At 37.9% G+C, this 25,015-nt stretch overlaps 3 protein-coding genes and 1 long non-coding RNA gene across 6 annotated transcripts; 2 read left to right on the forward strand and 2 right to left on the reverse strand.

The window, feature by feature from the left end:
* The first annotated feature begins 1,373 nt into the window (after positions 1-1,373).
* On the forward strand, positions 1,374-3,484 carry LOC105170077 (FAF-like protein (DUF3049)). 2 transcript variants are annotated; one of them, XM_011090683.3, is made up of 2 exons: positions 1,374-1,505; positions 1,621-3,484. In XM_011090683.3, the coding sequence occupies exon 2, from the start codon at positions 1,664-1,666 to the stop codon at positions 3,104-3,106; it is 1,443 nt and encodes a 480-aa protein (XP_011088985.1). In that variant the 5' UTR covers positions 1,374-1,505; positions 1,621-1,663; the 3' UTR covers positions 3,107-3,484. The 2 variants fall into 2 exon arrangements, with proteins under 2 accessions (XP_011088985.1, XP_088740550.1); XM_088884424.1 differs by having other exon boundaries at positions 1,387-1,505; positions 1,656-3,484.
* A 400-nt stretch (positions 3,485-3,884) lies between these two features.
* Positions 3,885-6,661, forward strand: LOC110012571 (uncharacterized). Its single transcript, XR_002287765.2, has 2 exons — positions 3,885-5,999; positions 6,180-6,661. It is a non-coding gene; the product is annotated as an uncharacterized LOC110012571 (long non-coding RNA).
* Positions 6,662-7,433: 772 nt separating this feature from the next.
* LOC105170076 (serine/threonine-protein phosphatase BSL3) lies at positions 7,434-19,646 on the reverse strand. 2 transcript variants are annotated; one of them, XM_011090682.3, is made up of 22 exons: positions 18,847-19,646; positions 18,084-18,144; positions 17,897-17,975; positions 17,724-17,803; positions 17,485-17,579; positions 17,310-17,409; positions 15,664-15,733; positions 15,069-15,170; positions 14,871-14,952; positions 14,591-14,770; positions 12,767-13,040; positions 12,430-12,667; positions 12,175-12,345; positions 11,490-11,728; positions 10,520-10,604; positions 10,242-10,340; positions 9,966-10,165; positions 9,805-9,880; positions 8,055-8,190; positions 7,780-7,919; positions 7,597-7,660; positions 7,434-7,512 (listed from the first exon to the last, which is right to left on the reverse strand). In XM_011090682.3, exons 1-22 carry the CDS (start codon positions 19,301-19,303, stop codon positions 7,499-7,501), a joined length of 3,042 nt encoding a protein of 1,013 aa, XP_011088984.1. In that variant the 5' UTR covers positions 19,304-19,646; the 3' UTR covers positions 7,434-7,498. The 2 variants fall into 2 exon arrangements, with proteins under 2 accessions (XP_011088984.1, XP_011088983.1); XM_011090681.3 differs by having other exon boundaries at positions 7,434-7,660; positions 18,847-19,645.
* Positions 19,647-21,620: 1,974 nt separating this feature from the next.
* Positions 21,621-24,534, reverse strand: LOC105170075 (dnaJ protein homolog). The gene is made up of 6 exons (XM_011090680.3): positions 24,128-24,534; positions 23,279-23,444; positions 23,018-23,159; positions 22,652-22,928; positions 22,360-22,558; positions 21,621-22,266 (listed from the first exon to the last, which is right to left on the reverse strand). Exons 1-6 carry the CDS (start codon positions 24,275-24,277, stop codon positions 21,947-21,949), a joined length of 1,254 nt encoding a protein of 417 aa, XP_011088982.2. The 5' UTR covers positions 24,278-24,534; the 3' UTR covers positions 21,621-21,946.
* Positions 24,535-25,015: the final 481 nt, after the last annotated feature.

A 25,015-nucleotide genomic window follows, 5' to 3' on the forward strand; every position in this document is an offset into this window, starting at 1 on the left:
TAATAATGGAATTTTTGGGGTCGCAATGATGGTGGGTCTTGAAAGGGGATTCCCTTAGCTTCCTTCTTAAGCCATTTTCATCCAATCATCAACTCATTTATGCTTTACCGGCTAATTGTAAATTGGGTGAGGGGGTAATATTCTTGTGATGTTAACCTTATCTTGTTTGTCGTGAGCCCTCGCTTTCAGGATTAATTCGTTTTAGGTAAAAATATCATTTGGTCTCTTTTTCGAGTCTCACATGTATCGTTCATTAGGGCATATATGCATAATGCATTGCACTGTCTCTCCTACAACTACAAAGCATTTCCTGATTAATGTGGCTGTCGCTAATTTATTATTTCTTTTTTCTTTTTTTAACCTCGTTTTAAGTTTGATTAATTAGTTAAGAGACTTGACAACGTCTGATTATCATATGATTAATTTAATTATTTAGTAATAAATAACACATCACAAATCATGTGAAGGGACAAACTTCATTTTGATATTATATACCCATATTTGTGGAATCCAACACATAATTTTAATTATAAACTCTCAAACTTACCATTGAAATTGTTCATAAGTAGATCTTTTTTTAATTGTCATCATATACTAATTTGGGGTTCCATTCTCGTGTACCGGATTGGATTTTCTATTACAATTCTTGTTGCATCTACTTCGTGTTATATATACATACCACATGTACTAAGATTATATCGTCAATCTTATCTAAGATAAAATTTTATACGTGGAATGCATATATGTGTGAAATACAAGAAAAATTATATTAGAAAATTCAATCCGTTGTTACAGCAAGTATAACAATTAGAATGGGGTGGATCTCATTCTCATTCTCAACATCATATTTCTCCATAGTTGATTTGGACTAAAACTTCCCTACCAAAATACATATCTATTCTCTTTTCCACCAACTCTAAAAATAATATTTAAAACTCGTCAAATTATCCAATCCACTCAAAAATCATATTTATTTTCCTAAATCACAATTCGAATTATGGGTGTAATTCACTGGTCGTGTGACTAAATATTGATGAATTGAAATTTATAAGTTGAGTTAAACCATCCATTCAACTTAGGGAAAGAGAGAATCTTGCTCAACATCTGTCTGGCAGAATCCCATACTAGAGGCCAGAACAGCGAAACCCGACTTTCAATTCACCTCACATATATTCTCATCATCATTCCTGAAAAAACAAACCCGACTCTAGCAGTACCACTGGTACCACCGTAGAATATAAAAAAAACGATTTATAAAACAAGTGATGAAAATGGTCTTTTCATGGTGGCGTAGGGAAGCGGGTCCCATTGGACACGGTTCCATAGGCATTTTGCCCTCCTACAAATACCACCCCACTCTCACCCTTCCCATTTGCAATCAAGCCAAGAACCACAATATCCTCATCATCGTTATCATCCTCCTCCTCATTCTCTTACAAGCTCAGCTTTCAACTGCCATCCACTCCCTTTTCTGTTCGTGGATGCTGTTGTTTGCTTGATTTGAGGTACACTCCATTTCCAGTTTCTTGATGTTGTAATGAAATCTTCTATTTGTTTTTGTGCTTTGAATTGTGACTCGATCGGGACTTATATATTTTTTTCGGATTCTTGGTTTTGCAGAGAGGTTGAACAAGTGTTTTCTTGCACCATTACAGCTGAAGAAATGAGCCCAAATCGCCTGATTCCATCTCCGCCTACTGTAAAGGTTGTGGACGAGGAGGTGCCGATGAAACAAGGGATAGTCACCATTCTTGGTTCTGACTGCGAGAGATCCAAGGCCAAATCCATTAGGAGAACTCTCTCAGCTGATATGTCGTCCAAGAAATGGCTTCAGCAAAATGGGTTCTTCTCCCCAGTGAAAAAGATGAGCTGCTCTTCTTCTTCATCATCATCATCATCTGAAAGTGAAGAGGAATATGAAAAGATTCCAGGGCAGGATGATGTTTGGAGGTCGATTCAGGCGGAGAAAGAGAGGACTGAGGGGCGGAAACCGGCGGAGATTAGTGTTTGGGGTTCCATTCTCACTCAGAAGAGTGAGAGTTCTTGCCTCCCGCCGCCGTATGTCCACCCTCTCGTTAAAAGATCGACAAGCAGTTTGAGTGAGAAGAGTCTTGAGATTTGTACTGAGAGTCTTGGGTCGGAGACTGGCTCTGATTGCTTTTCCTCTTACTCTCTGAGTGATGGAGATGAAGATAAAGAGAGAGAAAGAGCTGTGCGAGAAGAGAGCTCCAAGGAGTTGAATCCCTTTCCGGGTTCACATGTTGCCAAGTATAAGAAGTCGCCGGCGCGGCCATTTCCGCCTCCGCTGCCTTCCATTGCCGGCGGCAATGGAGCTTCAATCCACATGCAAGCCCACCGGGAAAATGGCAGGCTTGTTGTTGAAGCGGTTTCTGTTCCACCAAGAAACAATTTCCACGCACAACGCCAAGACGGCCGCCTTGTTCTTACTTTGATCAATACTACACCCTCTTCTAAGGAAAATAGAGTGCAAGAGTTCGAGAAAGTGTTCGATAATATGGAAGAAGTTGATGAAGATGTTCCGCCGGAGGAGGAGAGGTTTGAGGACGGTGACGATGGTGGCTTAGAGGATGAATATGTGGCGGAGGAGAAGTTCAAAGAAGAGGCGTTTGTGGTGGAGCAAAACTCAAGATCTTTGCCCAATGGTATGATAAGTGTGCACAAAACAGGGCTGGTGATGAAAAAGCTTATGGCAATAGGGAACAAGAATCCCACATGGTCCAAGAACTTCAATCATGATGATCAAGTGATGACAGAGGAGTTCCCAATACCGCAGTCGCTCCCGCCACCGCCCAGGGTGGCACGGCTGATCCCACCACCACCGCCACCGCCTGCAGCCTCTTTCAACGTTTACGAGTACTTCTGGCGCAACAAGACCGCCGTCTCAAGTGGCGGCAGCTTCATCACTACCCCACAGTCCACACACCTCAACACCGCCGCCGCCGCCACCACCAAGGTGGCTGAGAACCAAGAAATGGTGGTAATGAAAGGGAACAAAACAGAGTACTTCGTTCCATACATTAGAGGATGCAAGGAGTCAAGGAGGTCACTACTAATCTGGGAGCCATACTGCATTGCCACCTCCTGATTGGTTAACATCTCAAAAAGAAAAAAAAAAATTAAACTGTTAATTAAATCCATTAATATCATTAATCCCCACAAAATATTATTAATCATGTAAACTACCATCCTATGTGTAAAAAAAGAAAACCCTGTCGAAATAAGCATGAATGGGGAGTGAGAAATACAACATTTTTCATAAGTTTGATTGAGCCCATGATCAGCTTATGTTATTAGTAGCAGGATTTTTCCTAAGCAGTATGAAACAAAATCTTTGATCAGCACCATGTTTGACTTGGTGGGCTGTCTTTTCTGTCTCTGCATTCATCATAATGGAGTTTCACTTTTGTAAAAATTGGACCAATGGGGTGATGATGATTTATATATGTATATGTCATTTCTGGTCCTTTTGATCTTCATCTTGGGAACATCATGATCCAATGTTCTTGATTTGTTCTTGTCCTTTTGGATTAAGGATTTAACAACATGTGGCTCACATATAATTATGTAACACAAAACATATGTTTCAAGTGAATTATTACAAAGCACTTTCACTTCATGCTTTCAAGACATCAAAAGAAAGGTCTCCATTAGCTGGAAAAAAATTAAAAAAAAAATTATGGAGTTCATAATTACTCTGGGGAATTTTTTTATTCAATTAAAACATAATCAGTTAATTGATTACATAATAAATAATACACATGAGAAATTATTATAATTGTTGGTAATTAAGAACCCTCTTTTTGAAGTTTTTTTCTCTTTCTTTTTAATTATTTTTACAAATATGAACCAATAAAAGAAAAAAAATAAAAATACGAAAAATCTTGTGTTCGAACTTGTGTGTTTGGGTGAATAATTGTTAAGAAAAAGTTTAAAAAAAATAGAAAAAATGGAGCAAAAGAAAGAAGGGATAACATGAGTTGGGCCTGATGGGCTCAGATTCAAGCCCAGACCAAAACTCGTACTAGGCCCAAACCTCAAAAACCGGAAATGAATTTGGTCCTTCTTATAATAGTGAAATATTGATAATTATTATTTGACCGTTGAGAGAATACAAAAGCCCCGATGGTTGACACTGTGACAACGAGGGGGCGCCCGACGCACACGCCGCCGATCAAGATCTGATACTCAAGAAATTCTTCGTTAAAGTGAGCGGGGTTGAGCGCGAAAATGAAATGAGCAGGTTTTAAGATAAATATAAATATAGGTTTCGTGGTGGACGAAGAATTCTTTTAACTTGTTTCAGTTGTGGCTCTTGTTCGTTCCTTTGTTTTTTTTTGGGCATTTTTTTTCCATAAAATTGATAAGAAGAAGAACACGAATTTGTTATCAGTATTGCTTTCGTATGTGTGGATAGTGTTATAGTTTAAAAGGAAAAGTGAAACGGATGAGTGATTGAAGTCGATAAGTTTAGGAAAGGTTTCGTAATATAAACGTATCCCTTGCAATAGCAAATTGGAAATTACGAACTATAGATTGTAGAGATTCAACTGACTCCATTGCGTTGTAAAATATCAGTCCTTAAGTTTGTCCTTTTTGTTAAGGGTATCTTGTTGTTGATTCTTCTTTTCTGATTCCTACATTTGCTGACAAATGCAAGCATCACGAGGTGCCTTAATTTATTATTTTTCTTTGGTGCTGATATATCTCGAAACTTCTGGACTCCTGTAGGATCCTCTTATGCTTCAAGTTAAAATAAATTTGGGTATCTTAGTTTACCATTTGATTCATCTGTGGAGTATGTGAAGAAACAATATCATAAGGTGATCTTTTCAGCTAGTCAAACAAATGAGTATTGGGTTGTTTATGGATATCATCAAGTAACAATGAGAATTGTTTTAGCATTAGATTGTCCTCTTACAGTTGTCTTTATTAGTTCACCCTGATAAATGTAAACACCCACAAGCAAAGGAGGTAATTGGAGGTAATAACTCTATATTATTGTTCAAGAAGTGATATTTCCTGCAAGAACAATAAAAGTTATGACTCTTTAGCCGAGTTAGGTGGCCTTCTTCCGTCCTCCTGTTAATTGTATAGTTCTACCAATCCCTCGTGAGCTAATGCTTATCTATTTGGAGTTTAGATATTCAGCAATGTAGCATAACTTTGGAACTCTTGTTACTACTAAACACAAGAAGTTCTATTAAGTACTTTGGGTTGGATTACTTGTATAGGTTTACAATTCTTTTTTATGATTAAGGTTCCATTCGTCAAGGTGGAAATTGTTTGCATGGTGGTAGTTGTGTCCCGCATTGCAGATACAGTAGGTTAAACACAATAAATGAATTTGGGAGGATCTCTGTTATTTTATCTATCATTTGCATTTAAATTCCTTTTGTTACAGTGTGACCTCAGTAGTAGCTTCGTGCAAGTAGAATACATCTCTTTCTCAAGTCATGTGTGGCATCATTGCACTTCTCTTTTTTTGTCAAATTTCATCACACTTCTCGGATAATTGGTTGTGCAGGTAGAATTTAAAAATTTTCTATCTAGTTCATGAATGTTTTTCAAATTGCAACTCAAACAATATAGTATTAGCAAAAGGTCAACAAATTTTAGTCGACCCATGAGACAGAGAGAGATCTTTTGAACCAAGTTAATGCTGCTAAAGGTTTGCCCAGACGCCTTTCATGTGGAGGACCTACTCCAACTGTGTGCCATCTTCTTTGTTGTTTTATATTTGGATTACAGTGCTTCACAGTTCTGATATCTCAGTTTTAGAGATGGATCTTTGTACTCAACATAATAAAATGAGAAAGACGCAGTTGATCGGATTTTATCATGATAGACTTTTAGGCTAGTAGGGAATATTATGCATGCTTTCTGTTGTTGCTGACTGTTCTAGTTATTCCTTGGAGAAGAACTTAAAGCAAAGAGGGAAAAAAGACACTGCCACCAAGTTAAAGTCATCAGTGGATGAGGTAAAGGCGATTGACGCCAATATTGCTTCTTGTTAACATTTTGGTCTGTATCACTTATCACCTAAATTTCATATTTCACGGTCTTGTGCATAAAACATACACCATCAGTTATCTGTTTTATGGGTGAGTGTAATTTTACCTTTTTCACATGCATTGCACTGTTTCTCTGTTGGTATGCAGAGAGAATCTTGTCCATTTAGTATCAAGATGTACAACTATAGTTGAAGGTCCAGACAACAAGCTGCTTGTTTGACTGCCGAAGCTCAAAACAAAGGACCCTAACAAAATCCTACTATCAAAGAGACCTATGAAATGAGCGAGGGTAGTCAGTGTAGCCACCGCATACATCTCATTAACCAAATAGGAGCCCTCTTGGAAAACTTTCCAAAGGGTAGTGCTGGAAATTGTGTCAACCTGAATCTGATATTGTGCCAATTGTTGTGCAATGCAGCTGAATTGACCTAATCATATCCGGTGTTCTGTATGCAGCAAGGACCAAATAGCTGCTCCTCCATTGATATAGTACATCGTGTAAAACCAACCTCCAGTTGTATGGTACATCATGTAAAACCAACAGCATCTACCAGGGAGCGGAAATTAAATTTCTGTACATCGATTGACATTAACATTTTGATTATAATAGAAATGTTCTAGTTCTCCAATCCAATGGGTAAGATTACTAAACTTAACAAAGCTTGTTGGCTGACAGTGAAAATGCACATAATTTCTCCATCTGAAAGCAATAGAACACTTTTACTAGCACCCTGTAGTTTCAGATGCTATAATATCCAATAAAAGGGATTCATTAAATCCAATAACAAAGTTAAGAATTGTCAACAAAATTCACTGGCAATGGCAAAGGTAAATCACAACATAAAATGAGTTCATTACTAGTCGCAGCTCTAGTTACCAATGGATCCCAAGCTCCAATGACTTGAAAAGCAGAAAATTTCCACAAGAAAAACCACTGTATCTAGTCAAAACTTGACTTATTGTTAATAGAAGCTGAAAACACCAGCACCTAATGACAAAAACCAGTCAATGTGAATGGAAAACAGCCTCTTATCATCACACAATGGTTACATTGTACATATTACATAGAGAAACAAAATACACAAGGCAACACCCTCTATTTTACAAGAACAAAACACGATTTCAACATGATATATCTCACCAATTACGTATGGGGACCTCATGTCCTCTTAAAATAGAGAATAATATATAATACACCTACATGAAGGACAAAAAAAAGGGGGGGAAAAATATATAAGAGAACTAACAAGAAATACCCAGCCTGCTCTGCCCACCCAAGGAAGAAATGAAAATTCTTACTACCTGTTTCTCATGTACAGTGGACACTACCGAAATCAGCACAACTATGTATATATCCTGTGATCCTGCTGTAAAAACTTGTCCCCTCATCTCCCAAAAGGCTTATCAAATGCATGAGCCTACAGGAAGAATACAGCTCTTTGCAGAATTCTCCATATGGCGTGATGCTATGTACAAACCACTGGAAATTCCAGGTGTTAGCACGAGCCTGGAAGAATTATAGGAAAACAATCTGGGACCATAATCTAAATCCAAGCAAGAGAACCTCTGTCATTAGCAACTTGAGGACGCCCTCTAGTTGGTGTAGGTGGCCGGTTAGCATTGAGCTCCTAAATTCAAACCAAATTTTAGGAAAGGTGCAAAAATTGAGAAGCAATCAGCACATGATAAGAAGATTTAGTTACAGAGATCACAGGGAAAAGGAATGGCTGGAGAAAAGATGTAGCACCTGCATCCAAGTGTCTTCAATATGGTGTTCAGGAGAGGTTTCTGGAGATGAGATTGCAGGTGGCAATGGATGAATAAGTTTAGGTACAACAACCAAATCTCTACCCAAAACCAAGATAGCACCAGCATTATTTGCAGTACCTGCATAAATTAAAATAAAAGCCCAAGAGTGAACCTTCAAATCATAAGGCAACAACTGAAAGGTGGACACATAAGCAACAACTGAAAGGTGGACACATAAGCAAAAAGGAGTAATCTTTCAAAATTAGGACATACCACAGTAGTTTGTGGCCGAAAAGAGAGTAATTAAATGTCCCTGTGCAAATCTTTCAAATCCATCCATTACGCATTCATGTGCTCGAACAATCAACTGAAGATCGTTGTTGTTACAAAATTCCATGACACGGTCAGGCTGCAGAGGTAAAGAAACTTGAGTGAATCATAAGATACAAAAACAAGAAGCTATAACAAAATTCTCCTCGTGTGCCAACGTCCAATAATTTACTTTACCCACATGTACTGTAACTGAGAAATGAAAACCATAATCATAAGATTTTAAGGTGGAAAGTTGGAATTGCGGCATATTTCAGGAACAATTCTCAACAACTATGCTTCAACACACTATTCTAGAACCCATCTTGAATGTGAAAAATACAAACTCACAGTCAAAATAAATCTGATTTCTATTATTCAATCAGGAATTACCCTGAGAACTATAAACAATATGAATATTGCAAAGTACTTTAGAGAAGTTATGGTGGTCAGAGCAATACAGAAGATAATAGCACCTGAAACAATCACCACTTTTCATGAATGTGTCATTTACACTTTACAATGATATAGTAATTAGAAAGCTCTCAAGCAGCCTGAGACTTTGTAATCAGGCAGGCATCAGATTGTTGACCTTGTCCTCTTTAAATCCAGGAGATTTTGGACCCATAAACAGCAACTTGACTGAAGAGAACAATGCCATGGAGGGTACACATTATGCAGCACTAAATGGACATTTATCTTGTATCACCCTTCATCAGATTTAACCAATTTACATTTTCTCCTTTTGTCCTCGCTCGATTAAGAATCAAGTATCAAGGAAGTCAGATTTATGCAAAATGAGAACAAGAATCTGCTAAGTAGACTCAAGAAACCTATATGATTCTGCTAAATGATAGTGAACCTTAATTCTGAATGACACTTAAACTCTTTTTTGTGCTCAACTAACTAGGTCTTCCACAAATATTAAAAATAGAAACACATTATGAGATTTCACAATCTAACAGCCCAGGATACTAATTTCCAACTACTCTTTCAACTGATTGAGTCCTTAAGTTTCCAGCATGAAAATTTCTTAACATGGAAGTGCCCCATAAATTTCTTAACATAAGACCAAGGTTTCTACATTCATTCTTGACTACAACATCAAATTACATCAGAAACAACACTAAGGACCCAGTAAATTTTTGGACTGCAATGTGCAGATTAGGGACCACATGAGCATAATCATCAGAAGTATGATCCCCCTAAATTTAAGAAAAAGAAACACACAGACTTCCCCTTTTTATTTGTCTTCTTTCTTTTTTCTTTCTTCTCTTCCCACTTTCTCCTCTTTCTTTGTTTTCCTCCCTCACTGTAATCAATTTCTTCTGCATGCTTTCTGCTTTCCAACCACCTTTTTCCCCTTGTTCATTTTAGCTTCCTACTTTCTTTCCCTTCTCCACCCATTCCCAATCCAATACCAGCCATCTCCCACGCCTCCCTGCCCACCTTCATCAATATTCATGCAAGTTCAGTGACTGCCCCACAATCAACAGTCTAATGCTCTTCTCTCTTCCACAGCAAGTAAACAGGTCTAGAAATTTCAAGGTTAGCTGTTTCAGGTTTTGGTTGAGGGTTAGTGTTTAGCTAAATCCAGAAGTTTGCACCCTAAATCCTATTAATTGCATAAGAAACACAGAGTTGTAAGCAGTCCTATTAAGCTTTTTGATAGAACTAGGGGAATTTGACAGAACAGGATGAGAGAAACACCCACCCCAAAGGTTACTAACCCAGGACCTCTTGCATTTGGTCGCAGTCCTTCCACACTGTCATTTTCAGTGGGATCAGACCTACAGGGAAAAATATCAGATCAAGAACACAAATTCTAGGAAATAAAGAAGAATAACAAAAGGATGAGAAACAACATTCACCAACCACAACAAGTCCATAAGAACAATTGATCCTGCTTCCATAGGAATTGGACGCTGAATATTTTCGATCTGTTCTACATGGTTTATTGATCTCCCAATACCACCATGCATACAGATAATCTTTTTCTCAATTAATGCAGCCAGAGGAAGCCAGTTGAACAATCTGTTTATCCGGTGCCAGGCCCATATTCCGTCTCTCTCGCCCTATTCAGGAAATTTCATCAGTTCTATGGCTTCATCCAGATTATAATGCACAAACTAACAGAACTTTGGTATTTACCAAACGCTCAATGCACTCAATTCGAAAGCCAAAAAGAGCATTGATGTCTGCAGCTTCATGATTACCACGGATCAAATGCACCTGATGCGGATGCTCAACCTACACATTCATGTATTTGCAGAAAGCATCAGTTATAAGCTTTATTTCTTGAACCACTACAACAAGAAAAGATTGCATCACTTGTTGAATTGGAAAACACCATGAAAGCAAGGAGAATACTTGTGATTTCCCAGGTTCATAGTGAAGAAAAAGAAAGAAAAGACAACACGGGCAGATACCTTCAAAGCAAGAAGAAGAGAAATGGTTTCCAAACTGTGTTGGCCACGATCAACATAATCTCCCAAGAAGAGATAATCAATATATCTGATAAATGTTAACAAAAATCAGCATCCCATGAAAGCTGCCAAATTTGATATCAAAAGGAGTTTAAGTTCAAACAGCACATAAAATTGTTCACATTTTCTTGTGGGTAGGTGGGCGACTGTACTAGTAAGACTGAAGAAATTGATCTTAGCAACAATTAACTTAAAAATGCTGGGAGTTAAAAATACATCCGTGTTGATGTTACCAACAATGATGTGAAAAATACTCTTAAGGCTCATCCTATATTATCATGAGAATTAAGAGAAAGGAATGTACACATGACTCATGTTTTAAGGAGCACGATAATCTGACTAACTTTTACTTGTTACACAGAGTCATTACATACCATTTAAGTCTAACAATGTTGTTCCATCTAGCACCACTCTACGAATCAAGATACAGCCTTTCGACTAAGCAGGCATGTGCACAGCAAGCGAGACCTAGCAAAAGAAAAGCATCTGCAAAGTCCCAATAAATGTAGCTACCGCAACAGATAGCTAACAATCCTTCTTGCAGATACCAAGTGCTAAACCATGATTTTTGTTTGGTCCATTGTCATGTACTGTCTACAAAATGGTGCATTTTGGAGTGTTTCAACCAGAATCACTTTGGGAAAAATATTGACTAAACCCCATAAAATCATCAGAAAATAAGATTGCCACTCCTATTACAAATGGAACCACAACATTGTTACTTATGATATGAGTCGTAATACTCCTTTTGGGCAACCACCACAACTTATATAATAAAGAAGTGTCATTTCATCAGAAAAAAAATCAATAAATAGACCAATTAGCATGAGACAATGCTAGGGTAGCAGATATTTTTATGTCCAAAAATGAAAATAACATCAAAAGATGCAGGCGAGCAGATAGAAAAACTCACGCTATATCTCCTGCAGTAGAAGGTGATCCATACTCATCAAAAAGTCGCATAAGATCTCCAAATTGGCCATGCAAATCACCAAAAATTTTTATAGGGGCTCTGAGCTGTAGTACAGTAGGTTCAGTTGCAAAAATTCTCTCAGCACTATCGCAAAGATCAGCAATCTCATTGCAATCCAAGAAAAATTGTCTTCGAACTGGAGGCTTCCATCCACGAGGTTTCAGAAGATGAGCAATAACCTGGCAGGCAGCGAGAGGCAATGAGGCCAAACTTCAGAAAACCTTTTAGTACCATTTAGCAAAATCTTCAATGAGTTGTCATGATATACAGTGAAGAAACCAAAATCATGGCGTACAGTTAAAAAACTTACTGAAACAAGTGTTAGGACAATTGACAGGAACATGAAATATAACCTTTTAATCAAGGTCTACTGCACTTATTATTGAGAAACACACTTTCTTCTAAAACTATCCTAAAGCACTTGAATTGCCACAGGCACAACCCAAACGGCAACATGTGCCATCTATGAATGCAAAAATAGGGGAAGCAGGCAACAGTAGGCACTGGAAATTACATTCAAACTCAACATTGTACTCCTTTTATTCTGACAGCATCGAAATCATACAAATACAGTATTAGTACCCCAAAAGTCATACAATCAAATGTTGTGGCAAAGGGGAAATACCTTCTTAGGTATACTGTTGATTGACATTTGTCGATCTAAAAGTTTCCTAGCTGCTGTTGCATTTTCTGGGGTTCCATAACTGACCCGCCTGCCTTCATTCTCGAACTGATCGATTGAAAGCTGTCTGACCATACCACCTAAAGCACCACCAGTCTCTGCAGCTACAACCACCTGTATATATATTGCTAGCTTAATAAAACCACATCAAGTCAACAGTAATCAGTGAAGTAATATATTTGTTGTCCTGATACTGACAGCACGATGATGCAGCCGAACTCCAGGTGGGGCAGAATTGTTTGACACTACAGAATCAGGTTTGATCAAAGTAGATATTTGTTTTCCACTTGGGGTTGCCTCCGCCCCACGATCTCTGTCAGGCAGCTCGACTTCTCCATTAACCTCCCGAGCTTTAGCAGCAGCTAATGTAGCACTAATAGCCTCAGCCTCTGCCGCAGAAGCCTCAACTAAGTAATCGACACCTTTGGTCAGCGTTCTGTGCAGAATATCATAATTAGTTCCCCAACCAAGCAGCCAACAAAGAAAGCTAATGAAAGAATTGCACATCACACTGAAAGGCAACATAGAGATTTACCTGGAACCTTGGAGCATGGCATTCTCTGTGCTTATATCTGTATACATATCACCATTTACAGGTGGAGCAACAGGATTCCCTACCACAACTGCACCATCAGGACCAGCATCAGGTACAGGTACCCTTGTTCTATCATCAGTAAATCCATATCTGCTTTGTAACCTCCCTTGCTGCAAATTGGAGGCAGCAGCAGCAGCAGCTGCGTGTGAGGCTGCACTAGTTGTTTCAGCAGCAGCCAGATCCTCAGCCACAAGCAAGTCATCAAGCAGCACCCCTGTGGGAACATTTCAACTATTAATATGACTTGTCTCATACTCCATATAAGATTCAAATAAATGGTATCCAATGAGCCATATCCTAAACAAAGTTCTAGATTAAAGTTCTGGGAAAATACGGATAAGAATTGTCAGATATGGAACCCAAAAGCATGCAATTGATATCCGAATAAACTCATGAGACATTCAGATGTCAATAATATTTCAATACAACGATAAAGAGAATCCAAGTAGGGGCATATGACATGCATCATGCATTTAGGACACACTGTCATCTACATGACCATCAAAAGAACAATTCCCAGAAGATCAGATAGAGGAATAGCATATTGCATCCTAAAGTTCTAAACATGTCATCAGGAGGAGCAAACTCATGTGACAACATTTCTGCAGCTGATCATTGAAAATATTTTCCAACAAGTCAACAATCAGAATGCTCAAAATATTCTTTTAACAGCTCTAAAAGGTTTTGAATACGATTCTCATTTACACCAACAAAAAGTACCAAAAACATACGATTAATAAAAATTGCATTTTTCATTCCACCCTATCACTTATTTCATGAATGTAAGTGACAAGGATGCATCTCGTCTATCAATTTTACTACTTTCATCATTCACAAGCAAGTTTCTAGAGATTAGGAGCTGATATAAAGTCATCTGGATTATAGCTTAGAAAGCTCTCTCTCTCTCTCTCCCCTGGCCCAACTGTCCATTTCATTCCATTATGCAAATTTTCCTTCATAATTCCTGTCTGCCAGCTTGACGCAGAGGTATTCCAGGGTTCTCAGATGGATAAGAATACTTGTTACTGGTGCACACAAATTGGTAGATCTATTCTGCAGTGTCTATGATGTATACAGTTAAAATTGATGATTATTTAACTTGCACTTCCGGTATTTAGATCCTAAACCACTAAGCAAGGAAAATCAATGTCAACAGAGCATAATGTCTGATTACTTACAAACATTTTACCACTATCCTAAATTCAATTGGTTAAATTTAGCTAAAATGAAATAAATGAATTCGTATCTATACATCCAGCTTCTCAGAATTTCACTTTAGGGATCAAGTTTCCAATTTCACCAAATACCATTGCATTTTTTTGGTATTTGAGAAGAACTTCAGGAAGGTTCATACCTTCTGGAAAATCTGCCAGCCGTTTGGGATTATTTTGATCAGAACAATAAAGGAACTAAAAAATCACAGGAGTCAGCAAAGTAAGCAGATAAAAATATCAAAGGCTAGTGGTGTCCAGAGTTAGCACGTCATCTCTACACAGACATGCATAACAACATCAGACTACTAAAACAACAATTTCCTAAGAAAGCTATTATTAATTATGGATAGATGACGTGCATAGTCACATAACCAGGCATTTGAAACACCACATCCAGAAAAACTAACTCCCTCATAAATATCTTAAGCCTAAGAAAATCCAGAAAACACAATTACTCAAGTCACCAGGGGTACAAATTAACAAAACCTCCGATCACCGTCATGATCTCAGAAACAAAAGTAGAATATCTTATGAGAGTATCATGTCTCACCACCACGTAGACCACCGTAGATGAAGATCAAGTCACCAACAGAAGCAGAAGCATGTCTACAGCGCCTTGTCAATTCAACTGCTGCATCTCCACCAGCAGCATCAGCACTGTATCTGCCAGTCCTTGGACTTGTGACAACAGACTTTGTGTCACACCAGACTCCAGCTGCAGTATCCAAAACTGCATAGAAAATATAAAAGGTTACTTAAGACATTACCTAATTAGGTGTTCTTTGTACAATGCAACAAATGTCAATAGACTATTCAATAAAGAAAAGCACCAGCCACACTGGAGGAGTCCTCCACCATGCGCCCACCGCCAAGTGCTCCTCCAGACACGTGCAGACGCGCATTAACAAAAACCTAGAGAGTAATTTAATGCATAATTTTTCCTGAGAGATCTTTATTATATGTGGCCAAACAAAAACATGTAGATATACAATCACATTATTAAGAGAGAAATTCAATTAAGAACTTACAGCTGCATGCTGATATCTCGGAGAGGGTGAGACACCAGGAGCAATAGCCCATTCCCACCGACCATCTCTATGTTTGGCGAGCCCGTAGGCACTAGCAAGAGGCTGCATATTATGCCATTCGGTAAAAGAATCAGTAAGGAATTGGAACATAGGAAAAGTTGCAGTACATTAATGCAGACAACCATTCAATTTAAGCATAAAAAATGATACTTCTTATGTTGACCTTCAGTTTAAGAAATCCACCTAATGTTTCTCCATATCAATATGCGAAACAAACACCCAATGGTCGTGACTCTAATATATTCTGTCTGTCCTCTACCCTGGTTGTGCCATATCCAGAAAAAAAAAAGCATCCAACATAAGAGAACAAGAGACCATTCTCCATCATTTGAGAAAACCAAGTACAAAATCAGGAGACCTTGGACAGACAGAGCGATGATTCTCCGGGGAAAGAAGCCAAATAGAAGAGTTCTATAGTGAATAAGCAAAGGATACCATAACTAGTCCTAATTAAGTAAAGCAAAGGACAAGTGAATCTGGAGAGGTCATATGAATATGCATGGACCATGGGGAAGATGTCAAATATCACACTTACCACACTATTTGCGTCCCTCCCACCACAAAGTAGAAGAAGACCATCAGAGCGTGCACTGGCAGTTGCATACCTGGGAGAGTCGACAAACAAGATGAAACGTCAAAGTTTCAGTTCATGTACCATTCAAAGTCCAAAAATATCTGTCAAAATTCTCTAGTACAAAATTTATATTCCAACCATCAGAAACTAGAACAATGAGGACCACCACTTGAAGACCAGTCTAAAACACTGACATAATTCAATGATACGAGAAAAGCAAATGTGGCCAATAATAAAGGGAGAGAACACCTCAGGCAGAAACCAAGTTCGGACACCCTAAGGTCTTGTTTGGTCTTATTTCTAGGAAACATTTTTACATTTTCTTCCTATAAGCAAGAAAGTCTTTCCTTCTTATTTTCAGTAGAGGAATCTCAAACATGTTTGAACAGCGTAAAACCCTATCTGAAAGTATCCCCCTCAATGACCATGGTTTCAACTTCAGAATACATTTTCATAATTTATCATTTTCAAATATTCTCGCACTTAATAATGCATGAATCAAGACTCTGTACTAAAAAAAGTAGCCAGAATCATCACTAGCTTACCATATCCTGGATGTAGCACAAGTGTTACAGCATAAAAACCAAAGTGAAAAAGAACATGGATACAGCTTGAATAGACAACCAGAAGTGTAATCAGTGCAGCAAGAGAAGTCAAAGCCTTAGAAACCCTGTCTGAAATTACTCATAAAAGACCCCCATAACTTCGGTAGATAAAATTTCATAACAAGTAAAATAATTAAATATTGCAAAATGTATGGGCTGGTACAGAATTTTATGCAAAACCAGTACTTTGGAGATCTATAAAGGGATATGAAGAACATGAGAAAAATACGTGCACTGAAAAATGGATCATTGAGAAAGAATGAAGAGATAAACCTGATTTAGAAGAACTAACACATACAAATTTTAGTGCCTGGAGGCAACTAATTGACATAAGTAAATGATAAATAACAACATAACGAACCAATAGAGATTACGCCAAAAGAGAAAACTCAAAGGACAACTGGCAAAAAGTAATGCAAAAACAAATTAAAGAGAGAGCACAGATTAGCTAATAGAGAAAAGCTAAACGAAAATTCTCTTTGGATCGAGGATCTCCATTACATGGAGAATGGATCTACAAAATGGTGGATACATATAGTTTCCATAGTCAAGAATAAACTAGGGTTGTGAGGCAAGAATCCACCTCCAATTTTTTCAGGACTTGCTACCTGTTTTCAATTACTTAAGATGGATCTTTTTTGTTCTTACACTAAAAGGTAGCCTCTAGACCTCCAGAGTATGCCAAAAGGAAAGAAACTCAATACGCTTGCATCGGTATTTTGTAGTACCTATACAACTTCAACTATCAATCACAGTGTATGCCGAACATTATAATAAGAAATGTCTTCATAAATAGCTGAGGTGTAGAAAAAGACAAATATCCTATTCAATGGTCTCTGTCTCCACATAAAACAAAGTAATATCAAGCACACACAGCCTTAACTTAGCAACAAAAGAAATGCAAGTGAGAAGGAAAGAGCATAGATGGAAACAAAAATTGAAATTGAAGAAAAAGGAAAGCAATAATGACATCAAAAACTGAAAATAAGTTAACAAACTCACATGCAAGGAGGCGGACCTTCACCCTCTGGTTCCAGTTTCCGCCATTCATATGGCTTTGCAGCAGTGTCCAGCGCCCATACATCAGCTAAGGGACGTTTTCCTAAGATAATGTACCAAATTATTTATCTACAGAAAGTTACATTACAGAAGAAGAGGACAATAGAACATGACAAACCATCATTTCCGCCAATTGCCATCAGATACCGTTGTCCCACCAAAGCCATGACATGCCCATAGCGTGGCCCTGGGCCAGGACCTTGGACCACAACCCTAAGAAAATTAAAGTTCAATCCCATATTACAGAATAATACATTAATGACAAAGTAAACGATTTAGTTGACACGAGTGCTCATTTCCATGAGTTACTCTGCAAAGTAAGCATATATATACGTTTATAATTACAACGAGCCCAACCTATGCCATCTTGGTCTTTGTTGTGTGAGGTCCAGAACATGAAGATCTTCAGCCGACAAACCAGCTGGACCAATCCCACCCTGAAGATGGACAAGAACATGATATCATTGTATGTTGGATAAACACAAAGACAATGAGGTAACTTCTCGACATCATTCCATGCGACAACAGACCTGAATAACGACCATGGTGCCTACAGCAGTAGCCACATGAGCTGCCCTGGGTGTGGGTGGTTCTCCAATTGGGGTAACGCTGCAAGATTAGAGCCCCGAGCCTTATTAAGAGAAGCAATAACCACACCATAGTGAACCGGAAGTTTGGTGTAAAGAGTTCAACATGATAATTGTAACTTAAGCTTACCGAGACCATTTATTTGTCAGCACATCATAACAATGCACATCAGCAGTAGCCCCTGCCAACCCTGCAATAAAATGCTTGCATAAGCAACATTTATAGCTACATAGTGAGTTAATGATTCATTTTGGTAATTAACTAATAATAGTTAAGCAATACCATTAAACACTACACGCACTGCACACCACTAAGAACTGGGTCTTTGTGGGACTACCACCTATAACCTATTAACAACCAAACTTTCTTTCATCTTCTCCAACAAACTTTAGAAAGAGATTCACTTAAATTTAAAAATCTGTTATAGCTCTTCAACATAGCTCAATATTTAAATTCCTTTCAAACAAACTCCAGCACGTAAGTATAAAAATAATTCACAGAACCAAAGGCAAAGCTGAAACCACTTAACCATTTTGTCATCTAACTCAAATCTCTGCAAATTCATTTCCACCTTTATATCCAGCTTTTCATCATATATAAAAGCTAGAACAAACAAAACAACTCTTGGCAATGCCCCACTAAATTATGTTTCATCTACAGAAACGAAATATGAATAAACTAACAAAATATAACCCAGAAAACAAGAATCCGTGCAACAATTTGTTTTGGAATCTTCATTGATCCTGATGCGATAGAATAGAAATTGCATTCGAATAAACTGAGGTAACTGCATCATCAAGCAGAGCATAATGGACATCTAACAGCAATTATGAAACATATGAACATTAAGGTCCCAAATCATCAAGTATATCTAAAGTCAAACAGAACATACGAATTCCTGCGCTTCCAGCAGAAGAAGGAGTCCCTGATGCAGCAGAATTCCCTTCAAGCGCTGTTGCCCCTCCAAACAGAATTAATCTTGGGCCAATATACCCAGGACTCCCTTCCTCCCCAACCGCAGGAACAGCCGTGAGCGTATGACCACATCGCGGCCCCGGACCATCCTCCTTCTTCTCGATTATAGCGTTCACCACACTATACATCGGCGCACAACGTGGTCCGGCAACAACCGGTCCTCCTCCTCCTCCTCCTCCACCACCACTCCCACTATTACTATTTCCGTTTACATTATTATTACTTTGTTGTTGTTGCTGCTCCTCCTCCTGCTGCTGCTGCTGCTGAGGCGACAAGGATTGTGATTCGGTGGGCTGAACGGCGCCATTAACAGTGGTAGGCTCCCCCGACGGATCGTGATCGGGCTCGGTAGCCATAGCCGAATCCACGTCCATCTCCGCCTAAAAACCCTAAATTCGAAAGCTCTGCAATAAGATCGGAGCTAGAATTCTCAGCAACTCGCATTCTGAGTCTTCATTTGGAAAGAAGCCCTAGCTCCGATCCTGATAAACTTTTTTCCCCCACAGCGAGAAATTCGTTTATCCTTCAAATTTTCGCTCTCCTTTCCGTATCTCTCTATCTTCGAAGCGGTGACGAGGAATACAAACGGGACGGCCAATCCAAACACGCACAGGCTCTCTCTCTCTCTCTCTCTCTCTCTCTCTCTCTTAATGCAACTGCTTCTCTCTCTACAAATATATGTGCGTATAATACTAGTGTATCTTTTCTATGTCCTCTCTTGATAGAGAAAGAAATTTACCATTTTCTTCGGTTTTTCCTTTTTCCCTTTTAACGAATGTTTCTGTTTACGGCTACCGTAACCTTAACCATACGACGGCGGACTAACGAAATTTTAGGAATGGCAATTTCGCCACTTTCTATTTTTTTTTAATTTAAAAATATAATAATTTGAGCATCTGAAATCTTTTAATTTAAAAAAGGAAATATGTTATAAAACCAATAAATATCTTATTTCATATTTCACTAACCTTTGCTTCTATAACTGTTTTCACAACCACCCTTTAGACATATTTTCTCTTTTTCTTTTTGTAATTTAATATGAAAAAATCAACGGTAACAATTTAAAATCATTCTCAACTTAACTGTTTCCAATCAGAAAAAATGGTACTAATTGTTGTCTTGTGAAAATATAAATTATATATCAAAAAATATAAAAGTATTAAATCTAAAATAATAACAAAATATATGAAAGTCACTATTTAAGAATTAATTAGCATCTTAGAAACCTTATAATTGTTTCTCCATCAAACTTTTATTACGGTTTCAGCTCACAAGGCACAATACACGTAGTTGGATTTTTGTTTGTCAACTCATTAATAATGAGGAGCAGAATATTACATAAAATTCACGTGATATTATAGAGATATTTGAATAATCAAACTACTTGTACATAATACTCATTCACTTGTTTTTTTCAAGATTTATGAATAATAAACAGTTATTTAGATGAAGATCTAAAAAATCATAAGATCGAAATTGCTCCCAGCTACACGATACTCTTAAATTTTCCCTCTTAACAAAAAAAATTGAATTTAACTAATATAAATTGACAAATGCACAAGTGTCTTTAGAAAATATGAAGATTGTTGCACATGTGTATGGAATATAATATTCTTTTATGAAAAAATTTACAAAGTTGTATAAGATGGCAACTTGCAAAATTTTTTATAGTTGGTGTGGTGAATTGGAGGGGAAAAAAGAGAGTGGCAAATAAAGCGATCATAGTTAAAAAGGCAAAATATCTTTTGATAATTTTACATTTCCGGATATTCAACTCACAATGATTAGAATATTGAATCTATACTTTGATTCATATTTAGGATAAAAGTTCCTTATAATAGACACAGACAACTACAAGATCAACTCACATGTTAGTTCAATTAATAGGAATGAAGTACTTAATTTTTTGTAGTTTCTTTCATCCACCAGTGTAAGACTTACAAAGAACTCTCAATCAGATGGTGATTCAAACAGAAAATCAATCAAACCCTTTCCATAAAAAGCAACTAAAGATCAATGCTGTATAATTTAAATTACGTTATAATTACTAGATTAACACTTACCGACAAATTAGCAGTTGACGAGGAGGTAAAATTGATTTAAACCGACATTTATTGCTAGCATTAGTACAAATACCCCTAAATTGTAAATGAGACCATGGGAAAAAGAACGAATTGAAGAAAGCAAGAATTTGACGTGTTCAAATTTCAAACTTCATTTTTCCTCATCACCACATAACAACGAAAATACAGTTAAGTTCTGTTAAAATATTTGTAGTTGCGGATAGTGTTGACAATAGGCTCTCAAACTAAACAAACCTAAATGTTCAAGCAAAGGAGAAAGTCAAGCAATATGACCAACTTGTTCATGGAAAAGTGCCATAAAAGAAAGTAGATCCAGAACGGCACAATTGAACATCACACAAATATATGGAGCAGTGACGTCCAACTCCCGAAATTCCCAGTAGCCACCCACTCACATGAGTGTAAATCATTTGACCGGTCGTGGGGTCTGAAAAACTCTGAACATAGATTCCATTCATAATAAGGCTATACAACATTATTCACACAGATTGACCCCTAAAAAATGCTGCAAATAAAAATACCCAAGGGTCTCATATATTTAACCAAGGTAAAATGCAGTTATAAAGAAAATATGAGAAATACCATCTCATTTATGGAAAAGAACATATTAAACAGCAAAAAACACTTAAACATACTCGAGCAATGTGAATCATCTTAAACATGACCAAAAGGCGTATTTAGCATGTGCTTTTGTTACAGCCGGAGTATCCTCCCATTCCCACGCAGAGAATCTCCAACCAGAAAACTAGCCAATCAGCCAAAATTGTATCAAAAGTTATGCAAAGTAGCACTTACTTTTGACAGAATTATATTTTTCCCATTATAAAATTCAAACAGGGTAGTGTTTCCCCAAGGACAAATATTTCTTCTGCCAGCAACAGACCTTAAAAGTATTGAACCAGACCCAAGTGCCAGTATTCTACACTTAATTCATCACTGTTGAGCACATTGAACCCTTTGGGCTCCACCATGCATATCTTCATCATCCTCTTCATAGGCTTCTTGATGCTGAGCCTTCCTTCTCATTTCATCCTCAATGTTGACATCATGTAAGGTTGTCTCCTCACATTCATCAATCTCCATATCAGTCAATTGTGATTGGGGCTTCGGAGGCAGGATTTTCTCCAAGGCGCCAACTTGATCTAGACTGAGGGAATCCGGGAACTCAACATTGAAATGAATATACAGTTTGCCCTTCATGAATGGCCTTTGATACATTGGCATTCCTTCATCATTGATCGCCTTGTAAGAGTCTACATACATCAACAAACAACAAAAAGTGCATTAGTAGACTGGAAAACTAGCAGAACCAAGTATTTACAAACAGCCAAGGAAGAAACACTTACTAGGCTTCACAACTTCTCCCGGTTGTGATTTGATGAGAAGCTGCCTGCCATCCAGGTGAGACAATATAAACTGGAAGCCACACAACGCCTCAGTGAGCGAAAGAGTGTGCTCCACGAAAAGGTCATCGCCCTTTCTCTTGAATTTAGGATGCTCCTTCTGCTGGAGCACAAAGACTATATCTCCAGTGACAGTGTCAGGCTGTAAAAGAATTCAAACCAAGCATATATTCAGTCTTACAAGCATAGCAAACCTTATGTCCCGCAGAATCATAATTAGATTAAACAACCATACCGCCTCATCAGCCTCTCCAGGGAATGTAATCTTCTGCAAATTTTGCATGCCTTTTTCAACATGGACTTCCAAGACTTTCTTCTCCTGAACAACCTTCTCACCTTTGCACTGAGAGCATCGATCTTTGTCACTGATAGTTTCACCTGTCCCTTTGCATTCATTGCAGGGATGCTGCATCTGCTGAATCATGCCAGGGCCAAGCTGCCTAATTGTTACCTTCATACCAGTTCCTTGACAACCTGAGCATTTCATCGATGCTCCAGATTTCGATCCTTTACTGTCAGCCAGAAAAGCAAAGAAAACACATGGGACATCACGGGAACAATCAAAGCAACTGCAAGCCCCAAGGCAAAGTGAGAAACCTACCCACTACACTTCGAACAAATTACATTACGTGACAGAGAAAGCTTCTTCGTGGTCCCAAGATAAAGATCCTCGAGAGAGACCTTCAATGGATGAACTACATCTTCTCCACGTCTTTGTCTGCGTCCCCTACTGCTACCACCACCTGGTTATACAAAGAGGGTCCCGATTATACCTCAGCTTACCCAAACATACACAGTGTAACCAGACCTTAATTCAAATTAATGTCAAAATACAAAATCCTTTTGTATGCAAGATATCTACCTCCGAATGGGCTTCCACCAAAGAACGATGAGAAGATGTCGAAAGGGTCGTGCATGCCTCCTCCGCCACCCATTCCTTCCTTGAGTGCATCCTCACCATACTGGTCATATATTTCACGTTTTTCAGGATCACTTAATACCTCATAAGCATGGGCAAGCTCCTTAAACTGCAGACACAAACAATTCACTAGGTGTTAATCTTACACTCAATTAAGCAGTAAAAAGAGGATAGATGGATAAAACAGATTTAACAAAGTCATCAGCTCAATAACAACATCACATCATGTGAACCCATCAAAATTAACAACAATGCCCATCACATATTCTTTGAGTAACATTTAGACAGACAAAATTATTCAACATAAAGTTATTTAACCAAAAGATGTATCCATTCAGTTCAACAACCAGAATCACTTTCATAACCATGTGTATATGAAGTCCTAGCCACCTTCAACACTTAGCTATCTACTTCAAGCTTAATTAAATATGCCACTGCGCATTGAATTTTAAAGACCATAGTGTATACATATAATGATTGGATATTAAAGATCACAGCATATAGACATTATGAACTGGCCGCTCCGGCTGCAACAGGTATTCACTTAAGAGTTAAGTCCATCACTAATACCTATAGCTCAGAATGGTGCCTAAGATAATTGCATCAGTTATTTAATTCCATTCCCTTCACCATTACAACGTAATTGATGCTACTTAACCACATAACAGACGAAACATATAAAACACGGAAAATTGCCACAACCCTACATCAAAGAAAAGAAAAACTGACGAAAACAACAGGAAAAGAACATTAAAAAATTAGGGGGGGGGGGGACAAAATAACGATTGATACCTTTTCAGGATCACCACCCTTATCAGGATGATTCTTAATAGCTGCTTTCTTGTATGCCTTTTTCAAATCATCCGGAGATGCCGTCTTGGGCACCCCAAGAATCTCATAGTACCTGGAATTATCACTTTTCTTCGGGGCCCTCCCAAACATCTTCAATTACTTTTGAAGAACCCTAAATCAAGATAAATCCACCCAATTGGGACACAGATCGACAATTTAGTGCACAGATTTTCACAAACTTGAGAGAGAGAAAGTGAAAGCAGCGATGGATCGCCACGAGGAAAACAACTAAACAAAAGAGACTCAAACAAGCATGAGTGGGTACGGGGGCATTTATACAAGGGATATCTTGACGGTTAGATCGACCGATGACCCGATCCTGGCCGTTGGATCCAGCGATGGTGTTTCGTGCGCTGATTTTGGAGGAGGTTGAATGATCTGGATTTCTCCACCTATTTCTGCATTTTTTCCCTTATAATCTTTTGGCCTCGGAGTGGGGATATCAGCCGTCCATTTTCAATACACGGCCTGGATTTGGCTTCTAGATCATTCTGCGCAATTTTGTAGGAGAAGAACCGCGCTTTCTGTCTTGACCGTTTGAACACTTAGTTATAAAAACGTGTGTTTGACTGGGCGCTTCGAGGAAGATTATCCTTGCTGAATTTAATTACTAGCGATTTTATGAGAATAAAAAATTTATTATCTTCGTAACTTTGATAGAAAATGAACATCTTACTTTCTTATTTTTTTAATCATACTAGCTGCCGTGGGTCATCATTCTTGTATACATATAATAAATAATATTTTATATTTTAAAATATATTATGAACAAAAAATATATATATAAACCAACACATCATATTTCTAAAAAAGAAAGGAAAAAAATCA

Source organism: Sesamum indicum, linkage group LG9 (assembly GCF_026168435.1).
Source record: "Sesamum indicum cultivar Baizhima isolate 11 linkage group LG9, ASM2616843v1, whole genome shotgun sequence".
Classification (NCBI taxonomy): domain Eukaryota; kingdom Viridiplantae; phylum Streptophyta; class Magnoliopsida; order Lamiales; family Pedaliaceae; genus Sesamum; species Sesamum indicum.

Coding starts and splice junctions, on each gene's coding strand:
- LOC105170077 (XM_011090683.3), top strand. CDS start 1,664: ATGAGCCCAAATCGCCTGATTCCATCTCCGCCTACTGTAAAGGTTGTG.
- LOC105170076 (XM_011090681.3), bottom strand. CDS start 19,303: ATGGACGTGGATTCGGCTATGGCTACCGAGCCCGATCACGATCCGTCG. Junction 14,771..14,870: donor GGACTCCTCCAGTGTGGCTG/GTGCTTTTCTTT, acceptor TTTTCTATGCAG/TTTTGGATACTGCAGCTGGA. Junction 10,605..11,489: donor TCTACTGCAGGAGATATAGC/GTGAGTTTTTCT, acceptor AACATTTATCAG/ATATATTGATTATCTCTTCT.
- LOC105170075 (XM_011090680.3), bottom strand. CDS start 24,277: ATGTTTGGGAGGGCCCCGAAGAAAAGTGATAATTCCAGGTACTATGAG. Junction 23,160..23,278: donor TGGTGGAAGCCCATTCGGAG/GTAGATATCTTG, acceptor TTGTATAACCAG/GTGGTGGTAGCAGTAGGGGA. Junction 22,559..22,651: donor CTGGAGAGGCTGATGAGGCG/GTATGGTTGTTT, acceptor ATTCTTTTACAG/CCTGACACTGTCACTGGAGA.